The sequence below is a fragment of the Erpetoichthys calabaricus genome, chromosome 14 (genome assembly GCF_900747795.2).
Source record: "Erpetoichthys calabaricus chromosome 14, fErpCal1.3, whole genome shotgun sequence".
Classification (NCBI taxonomy): Eukaryota; Metazoa; Chordata; class Cladistia; order Polypteriformes; family Polypteridae; genus Erpetoichthys; species Erpetoichthys calabaricus.
The window spans coordinates 55,402,772-55,427,877 of NC_041407.2; the positions used below are offsets into that span (position 1 = coordinate 55,402,772).

Genomic DNA, 25,106 nt, shown 5'->3' on the forward strand with positions numbered 1-25,106 from the left:
AAGTAATGAATGGGGCTTCGTGTATTTTCAATAGTTACATAGTGGTTAATTTTCTTGTCAGTTGAAGCCAAATATGTTTCATTATAGGGCTTTATTTATTATATTAGATAGATAGATAGATAGATACTACCAGTAACGGTGAACTGCACAATAACGTGAAGTGAATACATTTGACTTATAGTTTTCATCCTCTTTCTCTGTATGTTTAGCATTCGTTTGCTCAGAGGTTGATGCACTTGCTGCTTCCTGAGCAGCTCTTCTTTTCCTGACCCTAGCGACCCGCTTTTTCTCATCTTCCGTCGGCATCTTTTCGCATTAAAACGGATTAAGTCAGTTTTTGTGTTGCAATTACTTAGTATGTTTCCTTAATTTTTCACTTAAGCTGACACTTAAGTCTTCAATCTGCCTCAAGAATGACTTAAGATATGAAGAGGTAGAGGAAGTGATGGCGAAGGTTTTAGGGATGAGATCGCCGCCGCATGGCCTCCCTGCTGCAGAGAGTTGATTCTACAATAAAATAAAATAAAAATAAAAAGAGGAATAAAAATCATCACCCCAAAAGCGGACAGTAGAAGTCTCGTAATATATGTGTACCAAATTTCAAGTCAATAGGTGAAATGGTTTGTGAGCTACAGGTGATTTAAAATCCTAGACAGACAAACAGACAGCCACGGTAGTGTATTATATAAGAAGATACCAATAAAATATCTTCACAGGTGATCATTAGTGTTATGTGAAGGTGATGTGACTTATGCCCTGTTTTTGTTAATGGAGTGTCCTGGATTTTAAAGATAGGCTGCTACTGATAAGACAATTGATGATCTTTGTAAGCAATAAAGCTGCTAATATGTCTCCTAATTAATGGTCACCAAAATGTCACCAGACATGGCCTAACTCTTGTTTGGCATAAACTACGCAGTTTGGGATTGATTTATGACATAGGTAAGAGAAGGAGGGGCGGTTTTCAAGTTAATTGTTGGATTTGGGACGTTACTATTAAAGTTCTGGATCAGCATTAATGCCAATAAGGACCTCCATTTGTTAAATTGAAATATTGTGTCTTATTTTTCTTTAGCGATGGATAATTAAAACATTGTCAAGATTCACCTTGTCATTTACCATCATAGTACAGAACTTATCTCTTCTTGTTCAGGATGTACTGTAATCCATACCAGGGATACTCATTCCTGACTCTGGAAGGCCACAGCAGCTGCAGGTTTTTCTGCTTTGAAAATCATTCCTATTCAGATTAAATCTTTATTTCACTTTTTATACACATACTGTGCTAGTTCAAAAATTCATCTTAGTTTTTTTTTTCAGTTTTTATGGTAATGTAATAAATGAGATTAGATTTTGTCCTTTTCATAATTTTGAAATTCTGTTTCTTGCCAATGACCAAACAAGTAGGAATACTGTAGCATTGACATGTCTGCCCTTCTTAAATCCAATGATATTTGAACCAATGTCTGCTATTTGCAGATTTTTCAGATTTAAATTACAATTAAGGGAGAAAGATCTATAAAAATAATCAAAATGAATAAGATAGTTGTTAAAATTATATTACAAATACAAAATGCACATTTATTTATTTTTTTCTTATCGCAGAATGAGAGTAGAGCCAGGCTATCAAACACGTTTAACTGTGGACAGTAATGACAATTAACAAAGTGCAGACACAGGTGCAAATGATAATGAATGCTGATGAGTACAAGCTTCTTCAGTGTCATTTCCATTTACATGAGCAGTGGCAAGCAAGGGATTAAACGACAAAGACGTTTCAGTAAAATCAGGTGAGGTACCTGACACAAGTAATCATACAAGTTAAATTCCTGCAAGAGATTTAACACTGTCGGAAGCTTTTAAATTGACACAAAGTATCCATCTATATTTTTTCTAACCTGCATACCCAGTTGAGTGATGCTGGAACAACATACAGTGTATACAGCTGTAGTGTTATTTTGTGCAAAAGTACTTTATGGTTTTGAATAAGAAGGTCCAAGAATGAGTGGAAGGCTAAGATTGCTAAGGGCAATCTTCAATATACACTACACTGTCTGCTTAGATATTTGCACGCCTTGATTCTCAAACCCACTCAGTGTAATTTAAGGATCCCTGGGGAGTTAGTATTGGACCAGGTACTGAAAAAAGGGCTTGGAAAACCCTGGACATCGCAGGAAAGACCCCATTAATGCACTTACCAATGCAGGGGTGAATTTACAGTTTTCAGTTATCTGAACCTGCAGGTCTTTGCAGATATAGCACAAATATTGAAGGAAAACAAGTGCAGATATGGGTTCAATGTACAAACTCCAGACAGATAATGACGGAGTTGGGATCCATGAGACTGGAGCTTTAACTGCTGTGCCAACGAGTGTCCCTGTTTTTTTGAAATATCTGAGATCTAGATCATCGGCAGTGGAGCCATGGGGGACGGTCCACCCTAAAGTGCAGGACTGAGTCCAGGGAAACATGAAATCATTAAACTATGTACCCTAGGTTCTTGTCTATAAGCCGGACTCATGTATAAGCCGGAGACCAAAAATCATACGAATTTTTAAAATAAAATCGTATCATAGATAAGCCGGACTCATGGATAAGCCGAACGTACTATAACCTATAACTAATGGAAGGGAGGGAGGTCAGTGGTCTCACTCGCACCCATTTAATTTCTTTAAGGGGGGAGAGAGTGTGAGATATTGGCGTCTCTCTCACTCCCCGCATGGCGCGGTTGGAGCGGCCGGAGCGCGTTCTTTCTGCTCTGGGCGTCGCCGAGTCAACACGCGCGCGTAGCGGTCATTTAAATTGTGATTTTATATGTAAGCATATTTAAATATATATCGCGGATTTTTTGCTGGTTCGTGGATTTCTGCGGACAATGGGTCTTTTAATTTCTGGTACATGCTTCCTCAGTTGGTTTGCCCAGTTGATTTCATACAAGGGACGCTATTGGCAGATGGCTGAGAAGCTAGATTGCTTACTTTTCTCTCACTCTTGCACTATCTGTGATCCTGACGTATGGGTATTGAGCAGGGGGGCTGTTCGCACACCTAGATGATACGGACGCTCGTCTAAAAATGCTGAAAGATTATCTTCACGTTGCTATCTTTTGTAAAGCTGATTCCTGAAAAGACATGCTGCACAGTGCTTTGCATACTTAAAAGCTCGAAGGGCACGTATTGATTTGTGACTGAAAAACAAACTCTGTCTCTGTCTCTCTCTCTTCCTGCTCCTGACGGAGGGGGTGTGAGCTGCCACCTTCAACAGCTTTGTGCCGCGGTGCTTCGCATACCTAAAAGCCAAACAGCACCACTGATTTGTTTGCTAGAGATTGTTTTCTCTATCTATGTGACATTCTGTGCTCCTGACACACACACCTTTGAAGAGGAAGATATGTTTGCACTCTTTTAATTGTGAGACAGAACTGACATCTCTGTCTTGTCATGGAGCACAGTTTAAACTTTTGAAAAAGAGACAAATGTTTGTTTGCAGTGTTTGAATAACGTTCCTGTCTCTCTACAACCTCCTGTGTTTCTGCGCAAATCTGTGACCCAAGCATGACAATATAAAAATAACCATATAAACATATGGTTTCTACTTCGCGGATTTTCTTATTTCGCGGGTGGCTCTGGAACGCAACCCCCGCGATGGAGGAGGGATTACTGTATAAGCCGGATTTATGTATAAGCCGATATTCTATTTTTTCATTTTCACAACTTTTTTCCTTAGATAAGCCGCGGCTTATAGACAAGAACTTAGGGTAATTTCTCAACAAGTCAAATTCAACCAATTGATTCAGGAAGAAAGATATTTAATGTATATAATTCCTCACCCCAACAACCCTATATAACCATCTCATCTGCAATTTTGTGAACGTGTTGACATCAGGCGTTGCAGCAGATGATTTGATCAGCTCCCACAAATTTTAAACAGGGGCATTGGTGAAAGCAGAATGTCATCAAAAGTAGCAGCTGATGCTATTTTCCCTCTCAACCACTTTGGGATAACAATCTTATTTGCCTTGACTGATCATAGCTTTTATGTTATACAGTACGTCTTTTTCACTCATTGTTGATTGTGTTTAGCCATACTTCAAAAACACCTTTACCCCATTTATTTTAATCTCAACCATTTTCTAAGTGGCTTAGACTATGTTGCCAAATCTTTAGGGAGGACATGTTACTTTCTTCCCATTTAAAAACTCTCAAATCCAAATAATTATGTTTAGCGAGTTTTGCTATTACAAAAATCACATGTTATGTGAAGGACCATCATAACAGCATTATAGGACCCCGGACAAAGCAGTGCACTGGGGTCCCTACCTACACAACCACTTGGCAAGTCACAACAACTGCCCAGCATGCCCATGTGTTAAGATGGCCCTGGTGATATGTATTCAAAAGGAAACTCCACTGTTTTGCTTATCACTACCTATTATCATGCTATATTTGACATAATATTCAAGTTACCGGACAGTAATAGCTTCATGCACTTGGTCACGTGTGAAGTTCATTTTAAGGTGTACACCATACGTGACAATAAATCTGAAACAACAGATTTTTTTTATTAATCATAGCCTTGAATTATTTCTGAAAAATCCAACACTGCTGTCCTCCTGCATATTGCCACTAAATTGACAATGCCAATCAACAACCAGCTTTAAGTGCTTTTTGAGCTAAGAAAAATACAGTGAGAATACAAAAAAATTAAGCATTGAAACAAAATCAGCTCAATTTTTTTTCTTTAGTTGATGGAGAAACTGTTCTAAAGACTGTGATAGAAAAAGAGCAACAGAGGACAGCACTTTTGAGAGAGTAAAAGTAACTTTTGTGTTTTTTGTTGGCAAGCATTTATTCAAACTCACTGTATAAAGAGGCAGTACTAATTTTAGGTTTTGATGCCAAGGCAGTTTTTATGTTTGAATAAATTAATTTGTAAATAGCCTTTTAACATTACCCAACACCATCATTGTTGATGTCCTGTAATTCTGCAGCAGTATCTTCCAAACCATACAATAAACAATATTTAATTAATTGTTTCTTAAATGCTATTGTAACCCATGCAGAACACCAGCTGAAGTTGTTTCTCTTTATGCACTTTGCATATTCTGTATTGTGAATGTTTATTTTTTTTCTATATTTGTTCCTTAAAAACATGATCATAGACTTGTATAAAGGGTTTCCAAAGAATGATTCAATATTTGTTTAAAGAAGAAAAAAAGATTGGATCTTAGAGCCTGCCAATCTTGGAAATCCCAATTCTCTTAACTTTCTCATGAAGAAATGCCAGAAGATATAAAAAGTGAATTGTAGCATGACAAAAGAATTAGTTATGTCAGTGTTTAAGCTGAGAAGAAACAGGACTGGCTACTGTACATGCCGTGAAATGAAAACAAGCTGTAGATGTTTAAAAATGAAACAGAACAAACAATCACATTAATGGAATTTTACTTTCTCTTCTTATTTTCTAAAGGTGACTTTAAAACAAATTCTTACTGTGACTAATGTTCCAAGTCAGTTGCTTCAGTGTCATAATTAATGTTAGGAAGTGACTAAAAGTAATGAGATACTGCAAAACAGATTGTTTATTTGCTTATTGTTAGTGATGTGGTAACATACTGTACAGTATGTACTCAGGCGTTCCATGTATGAAATGGTGCAGATGAACCACAGTACCTTGCCTTCTTGGAAACAACAATTTAGTCATTTTAACAGGGATATAACGATGTAATTAGGCTTCTACCATAGCCCAGGGGAGAATAAAACACATCTCAAAGAGAAGTATTGACACAAATAGTCACCTTCAAATTGTTCGTGTTATGACGACACTGGACAGTGTTTATAGACACTTCATTCCCCTGGTATATTGCAGTCACACACACACACACACACGCGCGCACACACACACACACACACAGTGGTGTGCTCTGAAGGCTTAAACATTTCACATATACTGTATATTTATTTTTCTTTCAAATAGCGTTTTCCTGATAGCCAAGATTTGTTTTCAAGTAAACCAGTGTATGACACATTGTTCATGACTCTATGTACCTTGTAAATCCACAAAGGACTTCAAATGGCTGATTAGTTAACTGTTTTAAAAAAAAAAAAAAAAAAAAAAAGAGGAAAAAAAACCCTTTTTTTTACCAGTCATATTTGATGCATTGCAAATGATCTTTAATAATGCATTGTGACGAATGGGATCAAAGGAGTGTGTGGATACCTTATACTTCTTTGAAAATACTGAAAAGTGCTATAATTAATATCAATCTGCCAAGCAACCAAAAGGGAAAGAGGATCCCTTCCCCCTCAAATTGTATCTTACAGAGACTCAGATGAATCCCCGCAGGAAACAATTACAGTGATTCTGTTAAAATCGCTCTACACTATTTTGTCACCCTTAAGACACTGAACTCTTCAGTTTTACTGTCTAAATTTGACACGTTTCTGTTGATAATCCCATTAAAAATAGTGTATGCACAGATTTTAAGAAACTCTCTTCCATCTACTATTACAGAACACCAAAATATATATATATATATATATATATATATATATATATATATATAATATATATATATATATATATATATATATATATATATATATGTGTGTGTGTGTGTGTTTGTGTTTGTGTGTATTGTGGCACCAACAGGGCATGCCAGCCACCCTACCCGACATAGACAGATGCAGGAGGCCCAAGTTCTTTTTCTCCCTTGTGGGAAACGTCTTCCCCATCTTCCACAAGTCTAGCACAGTCCCAAAAGAACAAGTACAATTCCACACAAATTCTTCTTCTTTCTCTTTCTTTTTACTTCTCCACTCCTCTGGTCAATCTTCGTCTTCCTCCTTTCAACTCCTGGCTCCCGGAGTAGCGGTTGCTGTCCCCTTTAATAAGGCACCTGGAAGTGCTCCAGGTGCTTTATGACCTACTTCTGGCAGCACTTCCAGGTGTGGTGGAAGAACTACCCATGGGGGCTCAGCAGCTCCTGCAGCACCCACGGATCTCAACACGGCTGCACCAAACTCCAATTCCCATGGAGCTCTGCGGGAGTCCTAGGCACCGCTGCAACCTAAAGGGGCTGCCATCAAGCACTCCAGGGGAGGTAACGCTCTGGCCACGCTTGCTCCCCCAGTCCTCCCAGCATGGAGGTGTCTCAGCCGGGCAAGGGCCCCTGCCGTCCGCCAAAGTATATGTATGTCCACTTTAATATAAGGACAAGTGTCTATGTGTCTGTCCAGTAGCTATTTCTCTATCATTCCAATAGATGGCGCATCACAAACATTAACACTGCTTTTATAGATCCCAAACCAAATGGCATATAGCAGAAACATACGCATTGCATGGTGCACTGCAAACATTAATGTTGAGGTATACATTGATAGCTTAGATTTCAACCTGTCTAACACAGACCACTACAGAACTACAGACCACAAGATCTTCCTAAAAGAATTATGTGTGTGCGGTGCACCCAGCTACCTTCTGTTTAGGACAATACAACACTTGCTGCCTTACAAAGGCAAACATGTTATTAAAGAACTCAGCCATCATGTGTTTATATATTGTTACATACGTGCGCATGGGAGATGGTTTATGAGCTTAAATTTGGGTATTTCTTAGTCAGACCAGGGGCATTTGGTCTGATGTCATCTGATCTTTTCTCCTTTTATCCACTCTGCAGACCAAGTGAACACCTTACCTCCCAATAACATCACCTCCACCCCCAAAATTGATGACATCATTTCTGCCACCTACTGAAGACATCATTTCGTATTACAGCCTCCCTAATCCCACCTCTTCCAGTTTCATCCATATAAGTAGACCAGAGTCACCCTGTTAGCTTAGTTCTGAACTCAGTTCTGTAAAGACATGTTGCTTTTTTGCTCTGCAGTTTTTTTCAGTATACAGGGTAGCCATCCCCAAACCTTTTTTCACCTACTGCCTTATCCTTTTTACAATATATATTTATATGTCTAAAAACAATCACCCCCTTGGAAGTGTTCATGTTTTATTGCTGTACATCACTGAAGCACAGTGGATTCAATTTGGCTTTTTTGACACTAATCAGTGGAAAAGGACTCGATAATGTCAAAATGAAAACAGATCTCTGCAAAATGGTCTAAATTAATTACAAATATTAAACACAAAATAATTGGTCACATAAGTATCCCGGCCTCTATCAGGACAGGTTTAGGTGCGTCTATTTACACATCTAGACAATGAAAATTTTCCTCATTCTTTTTTTGAGAATCTGCTCAAGCTCTGTCAGGCTGCTGGGATTATGAGTGAACAGTTTTTTTTTTTTTTAAAGATCTGCCACAAATTCGCAGTTGGATTGAGATCTCGACTCTGACTCAGCCACCAGGACATTAACAATGTTTTTATGTCAATCCTGGGTAGATTATGCTTTGGGGTCGTTGTCTTACTGGAAAACACATTTTCTCCCAGGTCTCAGTGTTACTGTGGATGGCATCAGGTTTTACTCCATAATTTCTCGATATTTTGCTGCATTCATTTTACTCTCTACCCTCACAAGCCTTCAGGTGCCTTCTGCAAGGAAGAAATCCCACAGCATGCTTTACAAAGGGGGGTGGTGTGTTTACTCTGATGGCCAAATAATTCAATTTTGGTCTCATCAGATCATAGAACCTTCTTCCAGTTGACTTCAAAGTCTCCAATATGCATTATGGCAAACTCTAGCCCAGGCATTATGTTTTATGTTATATCTCTCTATTATAATAAAAAAAAATCTTGGGTTGAGACGTGATCTTCTCGGAAGACACTTTGAAGTCCCACGAGACTACCTGCACGTCATGCCCTACTTACAAACAATTTAAAACAAGATCATGGACATCTAACCTCTCAGTTGTTGGAATGCTTTTGGCAGATGCACTTCATGTGCTCCCAGCTCTTAAAAATTTTATACGTTCTACATGACACGTCAACAAAGTGAAGAAGAAAGAGCAGCACATCGAAAAGAGACCCAAAAGCGTGGAGAGAAAATAAGGCAAAAAGAATGCAAAAAAGAACAATAAATCTATGTGTAAATTTTGAAAATAAGGAAAGTAATAATCATCCCGGACCAAGTGGAATTGAAAACCTCTAGGTCCAATTGTGGTCAGAAATAAAAGACTTAATAAAGACGTTTAAACGTTGATGTGATACACATGCAGAGCGGGTTAGAGATGAAAGCAGTGGAATTCGAAAGGCTCAAAAAAATGTTGGTGCAATACACATGCAGAGCATGTTAAAGAATATGAAAGTAGTAAAATTGGAAAGTATAAAAAAAAAAAAAGATAGTAAAGATCGCATTAGCACAAACAAATGGAAATTATTACTCGGTGAAATAATGGAACAGCAAAAAGAGTTTGAATATATGGACATAGGTGATATGTCAGAAGTATGTAGATATTGTAAGACTTTAAAGTTTAGGTCGGAGACTTGTAGATCGTCTATCGTGTTGCCATCAGGGAAAAGTAGTGTTTCTTCCCAATGAAGAGGTGTATCTGTGTGAATTAAGAGATTTGTTGTTTGGTGAAAGTGAAATCCACAAACACTACAGGCAAAATATCTGAGTCTATAATAATCTTTTCGCGTTTGCATCATTCAATGCTCAAAACGTAGAATTACACAATAATGGACCATATGCTATGAGAATCTGTAGTCCTGCAACAATTAAAGCTACGACAAGTCTAATTTCGAAGAAACCACAATTTGGTCAATGTATATTTATGATCATGGAGAAGCAATGCAACATAGACTCGTAACACTTATTGGTTATTTTGCAAAATAAATTATTAATTGCTGATGATGTAGGCCTGTGGTGGGTTGGCGCCCTGCCTGGGATTGGTTCCCTGCCTTGCGCCCTGTGTTGGCTGGGATTGGCTCCAGCAGACCCCCATGACCCTGTGTTCGGATTCAGCGGGTTGGAAAATGGATGGATGGATGATGATGTAGATTGGTTTGTCTGTGCTGAAATTCTAAACAGAGAAACCTATCCTGAATTATGGTACAAAGTTATTAAGTACATGTCTCACGGACCACATAAAAAAGATTCAGTATGTTGGGACTCAAAAGAGAAAAAGTAATTTCCTAAAGCGTTCGTTCAATCAACAGATATGACTAAGGCTGGCTTTCCCTATTATCCCCGAAGAGATAATCGTCACGAACAACACACTTACAGTATCACAGAAAGAAAGATGGTAAAATTGTGATGATCGATAATTCAATGATTTGTACCATATAACCTGTCTTTGCTCAAACAATTCGATTGTCATATTAATGTTGAGTATTGTGCATTGGAAATGAGTATTAAGTACATCTACAAGTACATTCATAATGGGCATGATAGAGTACACATAGCTTTATCCAAAGAACAGTCTCAGGACGAAGTTCAGGCATATTTAGATACTCGGTACATCAGTGCAATGGAAAGCGGATGGCATTTAATGGAATTGCCAATGCACGGTCGAAGTCATTCTGTTAAATTATTAACGATTCATTTACCAAGTCAGAATATGATTCAATTTAAAGAGGGCGAAGAAGCAGAAGCTTTAAAGGTAGCGAAAAATAGGAATACAAAATTAATGGCTTATTTTGAATTTAATAAAACAGATGTAAATGCAAAAGCATATATGTATGCACAAATCCCTCAACATTACACATGGCAGAAACAAAAAGGAGTGTTTATGTATATATATGTATGTATATGTGTATGTGTGTATTTGTATATGTGTATATATATTTGTATGAATATACATAAATATTGTGGCAGGGGGCTGTGCCCAGCTGGGACGCCTAGAAGGATCGGGAGAGGGACTATGCCTCCCCTGGAACACGAGAGGGCAGCCACCCTGGTTGGTATGGGGGCCACTGGAATGGAGCATGGAAGCTCAACCCTATAGGGGCCCATGGCCACCGCCAGGGGGTGCCCAGACGAAGGAGGAGTATACACTTCCGCCACACCAGGATGATTGGTGGAAGGACACTGGGTTGTGTGCGGGACTATATTCATTGTAAATAATTGTAAATAAAACGTGTGTGGTGTTTGAACCATCAGTGTCTGCCTGTCTGTGCCAGGGCTGATCTTCCACAATGGCATCCCAGATGGGACTTCCTGCCCGTTAATTGGCAGGGAGCCCATCACAAAAATAATTGTGTGAACAGCCCAACACAGCAGGACAACCCACACACGCACTGTGGTAGAGCGGTACACGCACAACCCCACAGTTAGGCGATTCACCCAAAGGCCACCTAGGGTCCACGGAAGCGTCATCTGTGCCCAATGGGGAGAAATAGGAACGTGAGAATTGTGCAAGCAGCGGACTCTCCAATGCACGCCGTCACCAGGGACACATGGGTTGATGCTGTGGCAGGAGAGGCCACATGGGAGGAAGCCTTCTCTGCAGGATCGGGTTCTAAAGGCAAGTCCTTTCCCCAGCGGCAGTCGGCCCTGGGGAGCTGGTGTGGCCTGACTTACCTTTGTGTTTTGTAGCTGAGAACTATCTGGACCCGCGTCGGTGGCCAAAGCAGCCCAATCCAGGGAGTGATGTCAGGACGACGGCGGTGGCCAAAACTAGGGGGGAGGAGGAGCTGCTGTGCGTCAGAAGGCTGCAGCAGCAGAAGAGCTGCCGGCAGGCGTGCCTCTCCATCAGGTACCGGAACAGCAGGATGATGGAGGACCGGAAGTCCCTCCGCGAGGCTGGCAAGGGATTGGACAGTGTGTGTTGCGTTCCCGCTGATGATTAGATGGAGGCTGGACCAACGAATGTCCATCCTGAGCCAGGGCAGGACCTGACTGAGCCAAGGAGAAGGCTACGTGGGACACAGCCGGCGGGTAGGACCAATCAAAGGGTAAGTCCACCGTCTGCTGACGTTCTGTGTTTACTTGCGGCTCTGTGCAAGCTAGAGGATTGCCTTCAGCCCGCAGAGTCACTACTCCAGGTCATGCACGTCCTGCGGGAGGTAATGGAGAAGCTGGAGGGGAAGGCGATCATGTCACTGAAGACACTACATTAGTGGACGAAGTGGCGCGATGCTAGATTCTCCGGCCAGAAGGACGCGGCGGTACAGGTAAATGACGCCTGTGCCATGAAGGAAAAAAGGGGGTTGTGCGAAGAGGGCCCGGTATCAGTCGGTTCCGGGTACTGAATAGCCGTACCTCTGACAGTGGACGTGGCAGTGAGGGCCGATTGTGTGGTGAGGGCAGAAAGAGCAAGAGGGCAGAGAAGACACCGGCTGATGTGTGCCGAGTGTCAAAGGGCCCTGCGCCCAAAGCCACCGTCGGTCTCACGCTGCTCTACAAGGATGCAGACGGCTATGGGTTTCTTCCTTTCCCATAGGGAGACTCAGACCGTCAAGGCGCCCCAGAGAAAGAGGAGTACACGGAGGGAGAAAGCCAGCTCTTCCGACAAGGGAGGGCGTGAGGCTGGGAGCTCACGTCCAGTGATGGGCCGCCCTCTGCTGTGTCAGGGGGAAGCTCTGAAGGCATCTGAGAAGAGGGGGGTGCGAGCGGTCCCATCTGATGTCGTGGAGACCTTGTAGGGGTTACCGAAGTGGAGAGTGCTGGGGTGCCAGTCAATGGGGGGAGCGTTGCCTGTATGATATGAAGAAAGATGCCAAGCGGTGGCGTCAAGGGAACGTTTCCGCCCCTTGTTCTAGCTTTTGTTTTGCAGGACCGGACCCTGGATAAGAGTGTGTCGGCTCCCCGCCATGGGAGACCTACCTGCCCCCGCGGGACGGGCCGCTGGCCCGTGGCGGGCGGCTGGGGGCTGTGCCCAGCCGGGACGCCTAGAAGGATCAGGAGAGTGACTATGCCTCCCCCAGACCACGAGAGGGCAGCCGCCCTGGTGGGTATGGGGGCCACGGGAATGGAGCATGGAAGCTCAACCCTATAGGGGCCCATGGCCACCGCCAGGGGGTGCCCAGACGATAGAGGAGCCCTGGACGTCAGCACTTCCACCACACCCGGAGGTGCTGGCGGAAGTATTACCAAGGACACCCGGAGTGCTTCCAGGTGCTCATGCGGCACATCCACCACACCAGGAAGTGCCGCAAGAAGCTCATCAGGAGGCACCTGGAGCATGTCTGGGTGAGCATAAAAGAGGCCGCCTCCCTCCAGTCATGAGCTGGAGTCGGGTGGAAGAGGGCGAAGCTCAGAGCAGAGGAGTGGAGGCGGTGAAGACAGGACTTTTGAAAGGCACAGACGTAAGAGTGATTGGTGGAAGGACACTGGGTTGTGTGCGGGACAATATTCATTGTAAACAATTGTAAATAAAACGTGTGTGGTGTTTGAACCATCGATGTCTGCCTGTCTGTGCCATACATATATATGTGTGTGTGTGTGTGTGTGTGTGTGTATGCACTTAACTAAGCAGTTGCTCAGACATTAAAAAGAAAAGCTAATTAATGTTATATGTAGTATTTTATTAGATATATAAAAAAAAAAACTATGCATAGAATTTTAATTATTCAGATGGATTGAAATTTAAAGTTTTGCTTCTAGAGGAATAATTGTTTCCAGTCTGCATGGGGTGCATTCAGTCCCCCTCTTCACAACGGCGCGTAGTGCTGGAGGGGAATGGGGGTGTAGGGGTTGGCGAGCAAAGCGAGCAGGGGATGGAACCCCCCAAGTATATATTATATTATTTATTTATTTATTCATTCATTTATTTTTGTAACAGTGTCTTTCCCTCTCTCATAAACCTGTAACTTGTTAAGCACTCAGCTGTTGTTGTCTAGTCTGTCTTTCCAATCTTATTCACTGTAGCTTGTAACTCCTTCTGGATTATTGTGTCTTGGGGTGGCATCCCTTACTAGTCTTCTTTATGCATGGTCATTCAGTTTTCTGTTGTGCCACACTCTTAATTTCTTAATGATTGATTTAACTGAATTCCAAGGGATATTCAGTATCTTGGATACTTTTTTTTATTCACTAACTTTTTATTCACTTTTTCACAGAGTTGCCTGGAGTGTTTGGCCATGATACTTGTGAGCCAACACAAGCTGATAAGGTGCATTTATACAACAATCAATTGAAGCTCCAGACAGTTGAATCCCGATGAAATAATTCTGTATTTTCTAAAACCAACTGAGCTGCATCAGTGATAATGATAAAGTCAGGGTATGATAAGGGGGCCAGAATGACTAGGTCATGGTGGGCAATTTAGCCTGGACTCATTACAAAGGATGCCCAGGGATCTTTTATGACCATACGAACCTCAGTTTTACGTCTCTTTATATTTGTTATATTAAAGGGGGTGAATACTTATGCAACCCTTTTGTGTTTTAGATTTGTGAGTATGTTTTTCTAAACACTGTATATAATATGAGAACTATATTTTATTTCATTCACTATACTATTAGAACCAAATTCATAGTCTATTCAATTCAACACTAATTTGTGGTTGTCTAGTAGACCCACCTGTTTGGTTAAATAATCCCACCAAACACTGAACTTTAATTCCACTGGTACAACAATCCCCTGATTCTACTCCATAATAGATCATTGAAGGAAAAAAAAAAGACAATCGCTTTCATGTTTATAAGTGGGTGTCTTGATAATTCCTGCTAAAGTCAAACCAAAAAAAAAAAAAAGATACAGGAGGACATGCTGAGGGAGATGAATATCAGCTTATTCATTGGAAAGACAGCTTCTATAACTGAAACTTGATGTACATCTTTTTATTATTATTAAGGACAACAGTAAGTCACACATGAAACTCCAATAACCTCTGTAGCATTACACTTTGGAGATGAAAGCAACATTTTATTCATGAATCTGTCTGACAGATATCTTAGGAACCTCTTTTACAGATTTTATTGTAGCACTCAGATGAGTTCAATATACGCTGTTGGTTTGGATAATGGATATTCTGTAGATATGGATAAAACTGGTAAACTGATATATTAGCGTGTGACAGAATATTAGGAGTCAGCATAGCCAATAGTAATACAAAAAATTTCTATTCGAAGCCAAGTATAAAAAAGGAGCCCAATAACTACAGAGAGAAACGTTGAAGATACAGAGACAGAGAAACATTCAGTAAAGTTACTTGGAGAGATCTAAGCATGTAACTCTCCTTCACAACAGGGGCTTACTCTTCCAAAATAAAATTTTGCTCCTCTCTTCAAACATCATTCAACATTATGGATGTTAACTCTCTAGAAATCTTTAGTACTATTTGCGAGTTCCCAACTGTCTGACCTTTAGATTCAGCCTATTTTCTCTTTCTAGCTTTTTAATAGTGGTCCCTACATCTAAGGGTTCCACAGTCCCTGTCTTTCAATGTGATTACCCTGTTAGTAAATCACTGTGTGATAATAACTTGGTGTGCCAGCCTTTACACTGTTCCTCAGAATGCTTTGTTTTACACTGTCCAATTCATTTGTACCATTTTGTTGATTTGTTCGGTAGATACGCTTGATCTGTTTACCACCTTATTGCTTTAACTGTAGCCGTAATTATGTACATTGTTATTCTAATTTTACAATAAAGCTGTCTTGGCCCTGTAAAACTCCTTCTGACACTTTAATGTAATTCCAGGACCTCATAGTATCTGCCACCGTTTTCTTCTTTGTGTCCGCTATTTGTGGGTTTACCCCTAGTTTTGTACTGCTCGGTTGTTAAATCTTTTATTCTATTTCACATTTTTCAAGCTGGACTTGTTGGTGTTGTTTAAAAAAGACTGATTGATAGATAGACATAGATAAAACTCTATTACTTTGCATGACATATTGTTCTGAAAGTTTTATTATTGTATTTTACTGTGCCATTTCTGAAAACAATAATTACATATTTAAATAACCTTAACCATAAATATATTTAGATGCTTTGGATTCATTTTTATTTACGAATCAATAAAAAAAGTGTAAAAGAGGTTGATAAGAGGGCAGCAAAACATTGAAGGAAAGCAGAAAAAATAGACATAGATCAATGAAGAAGAGATAATACAAGAAATGGCAAACACCTCATCTTTATCTGTTCATTATGTACACCAGCATAAGTGTTCAAGGAAGGCAGAATTGATTGATTGAAGGATAAACTTCATCCTACACACCTAAACTTTGTAAAAAGAACTAACAGTGCATGTTTGGATAAAATCTGATTCAATAGAGGAAACTAACACAAAAATAGAAGTTAAAATGAAGATTAGAAGGAACCCTCCAACCTCATTATCCTTAATTTCTATACTTCCTTTCCAGGAGAGCATCATCAAAAAGCGTTTAAGAAAGTGTCTTATAATGCTCAAAAGCAATTTTAAAAAGTCAAAAGCTATCAAACTAGGCAACCATTATAAGAGAGCAGCTGTATTAAAATCAATCATCATGTCTCTCAGATGATTTCTTTCAGAATTAAATTGAAAAAGGAAAGTTTCAGCTCATTTACAGATTATATAATTTGTGTATATGGTTTTACAACTTGTTATGATATCAACACAGAGGAATTGCTTTAATAAAATTTATTTTTCAGATTTGGGATTTTCCTGACAAAACCTTTACAATAATATACAGTAATATAGCAAAGATACCATGGACTCTTACGCTGCCTATTAAAAGTATTCATCCCCTTTCCAGTTTTCACATTTTGAAATCACAGTGGATTTAATTTGGCTTTTTGATACTTTAGCATCAAACTGAAAACAGATCTCTGCAAAGTGATCTAAAAGATTTACAAATATAAAATGCAAAATAATTGATCATTTAAGTATTCTCCCTGTTGAATATGACACACTTAAATCATTACTGGTGCCAATTGGTTGTAGAAGTCTCAGAATTATTACAATGGAGATTATCCATCTTTAATCAGGGGGTTTCAATTGATTGTGGTATAAATGCCGTTCCATCTAGTCCAGTGCTTCCCAAACTCGATCCTGGGGACCCACTGTGGCTGCAGGTTTTTGTTCCAACCAAAATCCATTTGTCATTAATCTCTTAGCCTAATTAAGTGAGTCATTATTTCCCAGTTTCTGTGTTTTGAAGTCAATGTAGAAATTACAAACTAGGTTTGGTAGATTTTTAGTAAAATGTAATAAGCTGTTATATGGGGAATATGTAGTTTTTTTGTAAGTCATAAACAGTATTTTCAACCTAATTGTCATTCTGATTTTCCAGGTTTTCTGGTTATTTAATTGCTGATTTACTAATTAGTGGGCCTGACACTAAAGTCGTTGCTGCTTTCATCATCCTGGGTGTCTGCTATGCTGGTTGTTAATTGTCACTATTAGGGTTAAATTAAGGGAGCAAACTACAAAGGAAAAGGGGAAAATAATAGGAAAACATCAAAAGAGAGTTAAGCATTTATAGAATTAGAAAAAAAAACTAATATTTTTAAGTGTCCAATAAATGTAAAAATCATACTGTTGTGTTTTTCTGAATTCAGAATAAGAGAAGAGTAAAAAAGACCAGCTAATTATATGAGATCAGTTGTTATCGATTATAATCAATGATTATAAATCTGGCTGGAACAAAAACCTGCAGCAGCCACAATGGGTCCCCAGGATTGAGTTTAGGAACCACTGATCTAGAAGGTGCAGCCTATGGTGAGTCAGTATCATACCCTAACAAACACAACAAAGACAAGAGAACATGCCATGCAAGGCAAGTTTAGAGGCGATTGAAAAGTATGAATTAGGGGATGGAGAACAGAAAATATCCAAGTCACTGAATGTCCATTGGAGTTCAGTTGAATCAACCATTAAAGATTATGGCACAATCTGCATATAGAAGACCCTCCACAAAAAACTGAGTGATCATGCAAGAAGAAGACTAGTGAGGGAGGCCAGCAAGAGACCAATGAGAACTCTGAAGGAGTTACAAGCTACAACATCTGAGACTGGAGAGACAGTGCAGGCAAGCACTCTTCACTGCTTTATGGGAGAGCGGCAAAGAGTAAGCCAGTGGCAAAAAGAAAAACCCACATGACACACCAGCTAGCTTTTGCCACAAGGTACATTGGAGACTCTGTATTCAGCTGAAAGAAGATTCTATGGTCTAATGAAACCAAAATAGAGATTTTGGGCATCAGATTAAACATCATGTTTAGTGGATGCCAACTAAACTCTGTTATCAAAGACACAGCATCCCTATCATGAAGCATAGTGGTGGCAGCATCATATTGTTGGGATATGTGGGAGAATTGGGAGAGGAGATACAGTGGAAATCCTGGAAAAAAACACAATGCAGTCTGCAAAAAATTGCACCTTGGAAGACAACAAGCCCAAAGCTAGAAATGGCTTAAAAACAACAGTATTAATGTTCTGGAGTGGCTGAATCAAAGTTCTGATCTTAACTCAAATGAGAACCTGTGGCTGGACTTGAAAAAGGCTGTTCACTCACAATCACCCTGCAACCTGACCAAGCTTGGTCAGTTTTACTAAGAAAAATGAGGAACAACTGCAGTGTCCAGATTTACAAAGCTGACAGAGACCTGTGCACACAGATTCGAGGCTGTCATGGCTGCCACTAGGTGCATCTACTAAATACTGACATAAAAGGTGTGAATATTTATGGGATTAATTATTTTGTGTTTAATATTTGTAATTAATTTAGACCAATTTACAGAGATGTGGTTCTGTTGATCAGTGTTGAAAAAAAACAAATTAAATCTATTATGATTGTATATTGCAAATATTCAATACTGCTTAAGTATTTGGGGTAAATACTTTTTATAAGGCACTGCACACTAACCAGGGAAGGCAGCAACCAGAATAATGGCAGTGCATAGTGAATCAACAACAGGCAACAGTAGGAGCCAACATTCCGTTATGTAAAAGAGCAGCTTCAGAGTGACAGGGAAGCCTATAAAAAGGGTGAACCTGACAGGTCACATAATCACCACTCTAGTGTGGCAAAAACGACCGGTCCTTTTAAGAATGTCAAGCTATCTGAAAGAGGAATAGAATTAGAAAAAATCCAATGTGTAAGCTCTGGCAACCACCATGCAGTGCTATAGAATCTAGTTTCACTTTTTAGTCAGATTTTGGCTATTATTATTGTTTTCCTTTTTATGTGCTACTTCTGGCATAACAGAATTAATTATATATAGAAGCCTGTATGACAATGTCCAGCTCAGGGATGTGGGCAGTCAAAAGCAATAACTGAAGAATTTTTCTCCCCCTGAATTACTAAACAAATGTCATTACTGTTAAAGTCAGTTATTATGGGAACTACTGGCAGTTCTTCTGTTTAAGCAACTTCATCCTTTATGGAAAACTCCGAGAAACATAACAAAAACTACTAACCCAATAGTGCTTCCTGAATCTGCCTCAATGGTCCAGACACAGTGGAGGTTATGGTCATAAGGTGCAGGGTAGCCTGGTGAAAGAACTCGTCCAGAAGATTCCCCATTAATGCGACCACCACATTCAGCTAAAAAAAGGGAAAGGGAAAGAAAGACAGAAAGTCAACAGAAGTAATCTGAGGAAATCAGTGCCACGTAATTCAAAGAAATCTGTTACAATCTAATCAAATTCTGCAAACAGCAAAAGTTGGAAACAACAAATAAATGTACAGCTAGGCATCAAAGATGAAAGTGGTTATACTAAATGCCTAAAACAAAGACTTTTACTATCCAGTCGCTGCAAGCTTAGCTACCCAAAATGGATATGTCTTTTTGGGATCAGAAGTGTTCACGAGACTGAAGGAATTGGCCATGCGTAAGTCAAAAAGTAGCAGACATAATTGTAAAATAATACATGCAGATTAAAGAGGCTGACAGCCAGAATCAAAGATGGCATGTTCAGATAACGGAAAATGGACCTGAGGAAAGAATGCACTTTTTTGTTTTTTAAAGTCCATTCAAAATAAAATTTTTAAAGTCTTACAAATGACTCCATTAATCACAGAATTTCTAAACTACATATGACTAAGGGCTCCAAGTGGAGAATAAGGATTTGCACTGTAGTTGGCTGTCTGCAATTCTGTTTTTTACACTGAAGACTGATACCCAGAATCTGACTTGTGCACGTCAGGTGCATCAGAACAGCTGCATGACAACAAATCCTCTGTCATCACAGTAATATAGGCTGTCAGCACATTCTCAGGCTCCTGGCACTTCTAATTCACTGTCATGCTGTTGTTGGATGAGCTCTCCATTACAGGAAAGTGGGATGGGTTGAAGTAATTGCGGCTATAAGTGAAAACACTGCATTACAGCTACAAAACTGGGTATTCTGTACTGAAATGCCTGCACTGGGAATAGCAGTTTTATTACTTTATCTACTGGAATTGATTCTCATCATGAACACAGAAAAAATTAATAATAGTTACATTAGGCTTTGGCACATAACACCTCAACTGATATTATCTCTGCATTGAACTTCTAGTTAATGAAACATATGTAGAAAATTATTCATGGTGTGTGCAGACCCCAGAACATCTGATCATAAGACATTGTTCTAACGGACCATGTAATTTCAAGCATTGATTCCTATCTTTAAATACATGGCACTACTCGCCTTTTAAATAATTCTCTGATTCTCCATAAATAGTCACGGTAATGGATAGCTGTATCCACAATCTAAAGCCAATTTCACAGTTTCCAGATGGTAGAAATCTAAAAGAGTTTTTTTTCCCTTTCTTCTCTTTTCTTGAGGACATTTATTTAAAAGTAAGCAAAGTGTTAACAGCACTCATATTATCCATTTTCTGAAGTGAAAGTTAAGCGAGTTTATTTTAAAATAGCACAATATGTCCAATAGGTGGCACGGTGGTGCAGTGGGTAGCGCTGCTGCCTCGCAGTTAGGAGACCCGGGTTCACTTCCTGGGTCCGCCCTGTGTGGAGTTTGCATGTTCTCCCTGTGTCTGTGTGGGTTTCCTCCGGGTATTTCGTTTCCTCCCACAGTCCAAAGACGTGCCAGGTTAGGTGGATTGGCGATTCTAAATTGTCCCTAGTGTGTGCTTGGTGTGTGTGTGTGTGTGTGTGCCCTCCGGTGGGCTGGTGCCCAGCCCAGGGTTTGTTTCCTGCCTTGCGCCCTGTGTTGGCTGGGATTGGCTCCAGCAGACTCCCGTGACCCTGTAGTTAGGATATAGCGGGTTGGATAATGGATGGATGGATGAATATGTTCAATAATACAACAAAGAATAAATAAGCAGTGCTTGTAAATTCAAATTTAAATTGAGTTTAGAAATTGCTGTGTAAATTTGTGTAAGTTCTAGCAGTGTCTCCTTGTTTCAGTTTATTCAGCCTGGCAGCTTCTGAGTTTACACAGTTTGTGACTGAATTAAAACAAATCGCCATTATGAATTTAACCTAAGGGTTTTTAAGCACCAGTGGCACAATGTGCTCATTTCTGGGGTATGACCCTGAACTGGATTAAATGGATTCATAAATGGATAAATGGTGTAGTTAAGACTGAATATTTAGTAGGATATTTGACAACATGGGTTTCACACATCTTGAAGTAACAGCCAAAGTGAGTTTCAGTGCCCTCTGTAACTGCATGTGGCTGAAAACTTACGCTAGTACTTTTTTGCTGCTCATTGGTAAGTCCAGTACTTCCAGTGATCACAGACCTTTAGACATAAGAAGTGCATGTGCCTAAACTAAGGTGAGATACACAGTGAAGTTCAAACCAAGGAATGGAATCTATAACCCCATCCTTTCACCAACAGACCCTAGGAGTGGGACATAGCTTTAGTATGTCTAAAACTGATGTCTAAAAAGATGGCATCGAATGACCTTCTATTCCTAGTGGTCTCAGATCTTGTAACAATCTAGTTCACAATGACTGCACAGAATTCATCACTATTTAAAATGATCTCTTTTCAGAAGAGTGCTATTTGAAAATGTGTCTGTATTTGATAACCTAAAGATGCATGCTGTACAACTGATGTTAAAATAAAAATTATAAAACAATGAAATTCAATTTGTACAATTTATTAGGAAACGTCAAGTAAATAGACATTTCAGTGTCTGTAGAATTTTTTTCACATTACTGTTTATTTTTTCAATTCCTGTCATTTACACACATATGTCAAAACACATTTAACTGTTATTATAGAGGACAGCAAAAAGGTATAAAATTTTGTTCGATAGAAAAATCTGAAAAGTGTAGCAAAGACTTACCAACGCAGATAGGAAGTACGTTGTCCCAAGACCTGCGTTCACCCGTCAAGCATGTCAATATATTCTGCCCACGAACTGAATAGCCAGGGTTACAACTGAAGGAGACTGTACTGCCAGCAAAATGGCCCTCATCTTGGAGTTTGTAGCCAAACTGAGGAACTCCAGGATCTTCACACTTAATCAGCTCAAAACCTATTGGGTAGATAGAGAAAGAATTAAAACAGACACAAAGACTGACGTGAACAGATAGGAGTGTGGAAATGAGATCAGCAAAAAGGTTTCTAACTTTCCTTTAACTTGGAAATTCCAGTCAGCTTTAAATTTTACTCCATTTAACAAACGATCGTTAAGATGAAACCAGGCTACTAATAAGATGCTGTGAAATTACAAGGCCACAGAAAGGCACAATTTTGTGGTTTTCATGCCTTGCTCAGCTAGGCATTGACATTACCATTTCTCTCTTCCACTATGCATGCTATGGAATATTATATATCCCATATACTGTATAAAGATATAAAGGTAAAGGCTCATATTTGGAAAATTAAAATCTAAAATATTCACTGTAAATGTAAAGCAGGACTACATAATAACCCAAGCACATAAAGCCCTAAACCTCTAGAATAGTACATAGAGTGCGTGGTTACTTACTTATCAGCAGAGGTCTTCTCTGACTAAAAGAATAGTTTCTTTTTTGTTCCCTTGCAGAGTAATTTTCAGGTTAAGCCAATGGTGACTTATTTGCCAGCTTTCAGACATGCTGAGCCGCTGAGCACTAGCTGTGACAAACCGTAAAATGACACGTAGCAGATGTAGGACTCGGACCCTAATTAAACACTTGGTTTGTGATGCTGGGCAATGCCTGCTAATACAGTAGATATACTTCAATACAAGAGCTAGTTAACCTCAAAAGACAAGCAAAACAAGTCAATGTGGTGGTGCAATGGTTAGTGTTGCAGCCTCACAGCTCTAGGTAACTGGATTTAGTTGTTACATTCTTGCTATATCGGATTGTGTTTTTGTTCAGGTACTCTTTCTCCCACACCCCAAAAAATGTGTATCACATCATTTTTATATTCAAAATAGTCTGCATGTGGTTGTATACAGTGCTTCCTGCATTCCTTGACACACTCTGTACATCTATTTAGGAGATTTGGAAACTGAGGATTATGAATATACAGTGCATCCGCAAAGTATTCACAGCGCATCATTTTTTCCACATTTTGTTATGTTGCAGCCTTATTCCAAAATAGATTAAATTCATTTTTTTCCTCAGAATTCTGCACACAACACCCCATAATGACAACGTGAAAAAAGTTTACTTGAGGTTTTTGCAAATTTATTAAAAATAAAAAAACTAGAAATCACATGTACATAAGTTTTGACATCCTTTGCTCAATACTTTGTTGATGCACCTTCGGCAGCAATTACAGCCTCAAGTCTTTTTGAATATGATGCCACAGGCTTGGCACACCTATCCTTGGCCAGTTTCGCCCATTCCTCTTTGCAGCACCACTCAAGCTCCATCAGGTTGGATGGGAAGCGTCGGAGCACAGCCATTTTAAGATCTCTCCAGAGATGTTCAATTGGATTCAAGTCTGGGCTCTGGCTGGGCCACTCAAGGACGTTCACAGAGTTGTCCTGAAGCCACTCCTTTGATATCTTGGCTGTGTGCTTAGGGTCGTTGTTCTGCTGAAAGATGAACCGTCACCCCAGTCTGAGGTCAGGAGCGCTCTGGAGCAGGTTTTCATCCAGGATGTCTCTGTACATTGCTGCAGTCATCTTTCCCTTTATCCTGACTAGTCTCCCAGTACCTGCCGCTGAAAAACATCCCACAGCATGATGCTGCCACCACCATGCTTCACTGTAGGGATGGTATTGGCCTGGTGATGAGCTGTGCCTGGTTTCCTCCAAACGTGACGCCTGGCATTCACACCAAAGAGTTCAATGTTTGTCTCATCAGGCCAGAGAATTTTCTTTCTCATGGTCTGAGAGTCCTTGAGGTGCCTTTTAGCAAACTCCAGGCGGGCTGCCATGTGCCTTTTACTAAGGAGTGGCTTCCGTCTGGCCACTCTACCATACAGTCCTGATTGGTGGATTGCTGCAGAGATGGTTGTCCTTCTGGAAGGTTCTCCTCTCTCCACAGAGGACCTCTGGAGCTCTGACAGAGTGACCATCGGGTTCTTGGTCACCTCCCTGATTAAGGCCCTTCTACCCCGATCGCTCAGTTTAGATGGCCGGCCAGCTCTAGGAAGAGTCCTGGTGGTTTCAAACTTCTTCCACTTACGGATGATGGAGGCCACTGTGCTCATTGGGACCTTCAAAGCAGCAGAAATTTTTCTGTAACCTTCCCCAGATTTGTGCCTTGAGACAATCCTGTCTCGGAGGTCTACAGACAATTCCTTTGACTTCATGCTTGGTTTGTGCTCTGATATAAACTGTCAACTGTGGGACCTTATATAGACAGGTGTGTGCCTTTCCAAATCATGTCCAACCAACTGAATTTACCACAGGTGGACTCCAATTAAGCTGCAGAAACATCTCAAGGATGATCAGAGGAAACAGGAGGCACCTGAGCTCAATTTTGAGCTTCATGGCAAAGGCTGTGAATACTTATGTACATGTGCTTTCTCAATTTTTTTATTTTTAATAAATTTGCAAAAATCTCAAGTAAACCTTTTCACGTTGTCATTATGGAGTGTTGTGTGTAGAATTCTGAGGAAAAAAATGAATTTAATCCATTTTGGAGTAAGGTTGTAACATAACAAAATGTGGAAAAAGTGATGCGCTGTGAATACTTTCCGGATGCACTGTAATGTAAGTTTTTGCATTTGAAGTTGACTGGAAATGTTTCTATTTGTAGTGTCCTGTTGCAATGCCATCTTTACTTTCTTTGAGCACCATGGGTCCTGGTTGCCAGGGGCATGGTCACAAGGGTCACAACATCAGACATCAATTACATGAGAAGGAGTTAAAAGGTTGCTTTCGTGGCTATTCACTAAATAAGAACCCCCTCTCCTTTGTGGTTTCCTGAAAGCCCTTTACT

General features: G+C 40.0%; 1 protein-coding gene across 1 annotated transcript in view; it reads right to left on the bottom strand.

Moving 5' to 3' along the window:
* csmd2 (CUB and Sushi multiple domains 2) overlaps positions 1 to 25,106 on the bottom strand; it is a 991,046-nt gene that overhangs the window by 223,823 nt on the left and 742,117 nt on the right. Inside the window, exons 24-25 of the mRNA XM_051919055.1 lie at positions 22,064 to 22,255; positions 19,239 to 19,365 (exon numbers count right to left, since the gene is read on the bottom strand). Of these exons, the coding sequence (XP_051775015.1) occupies positions 19,239 to 19,365; positions 22,064 to 22,255 (319 nt within the window). The remainder of the gene's footprint in view (positions 1 to 19,238; positions 19,366 to 22,063; positions 22,256 to 25,106) is intronic.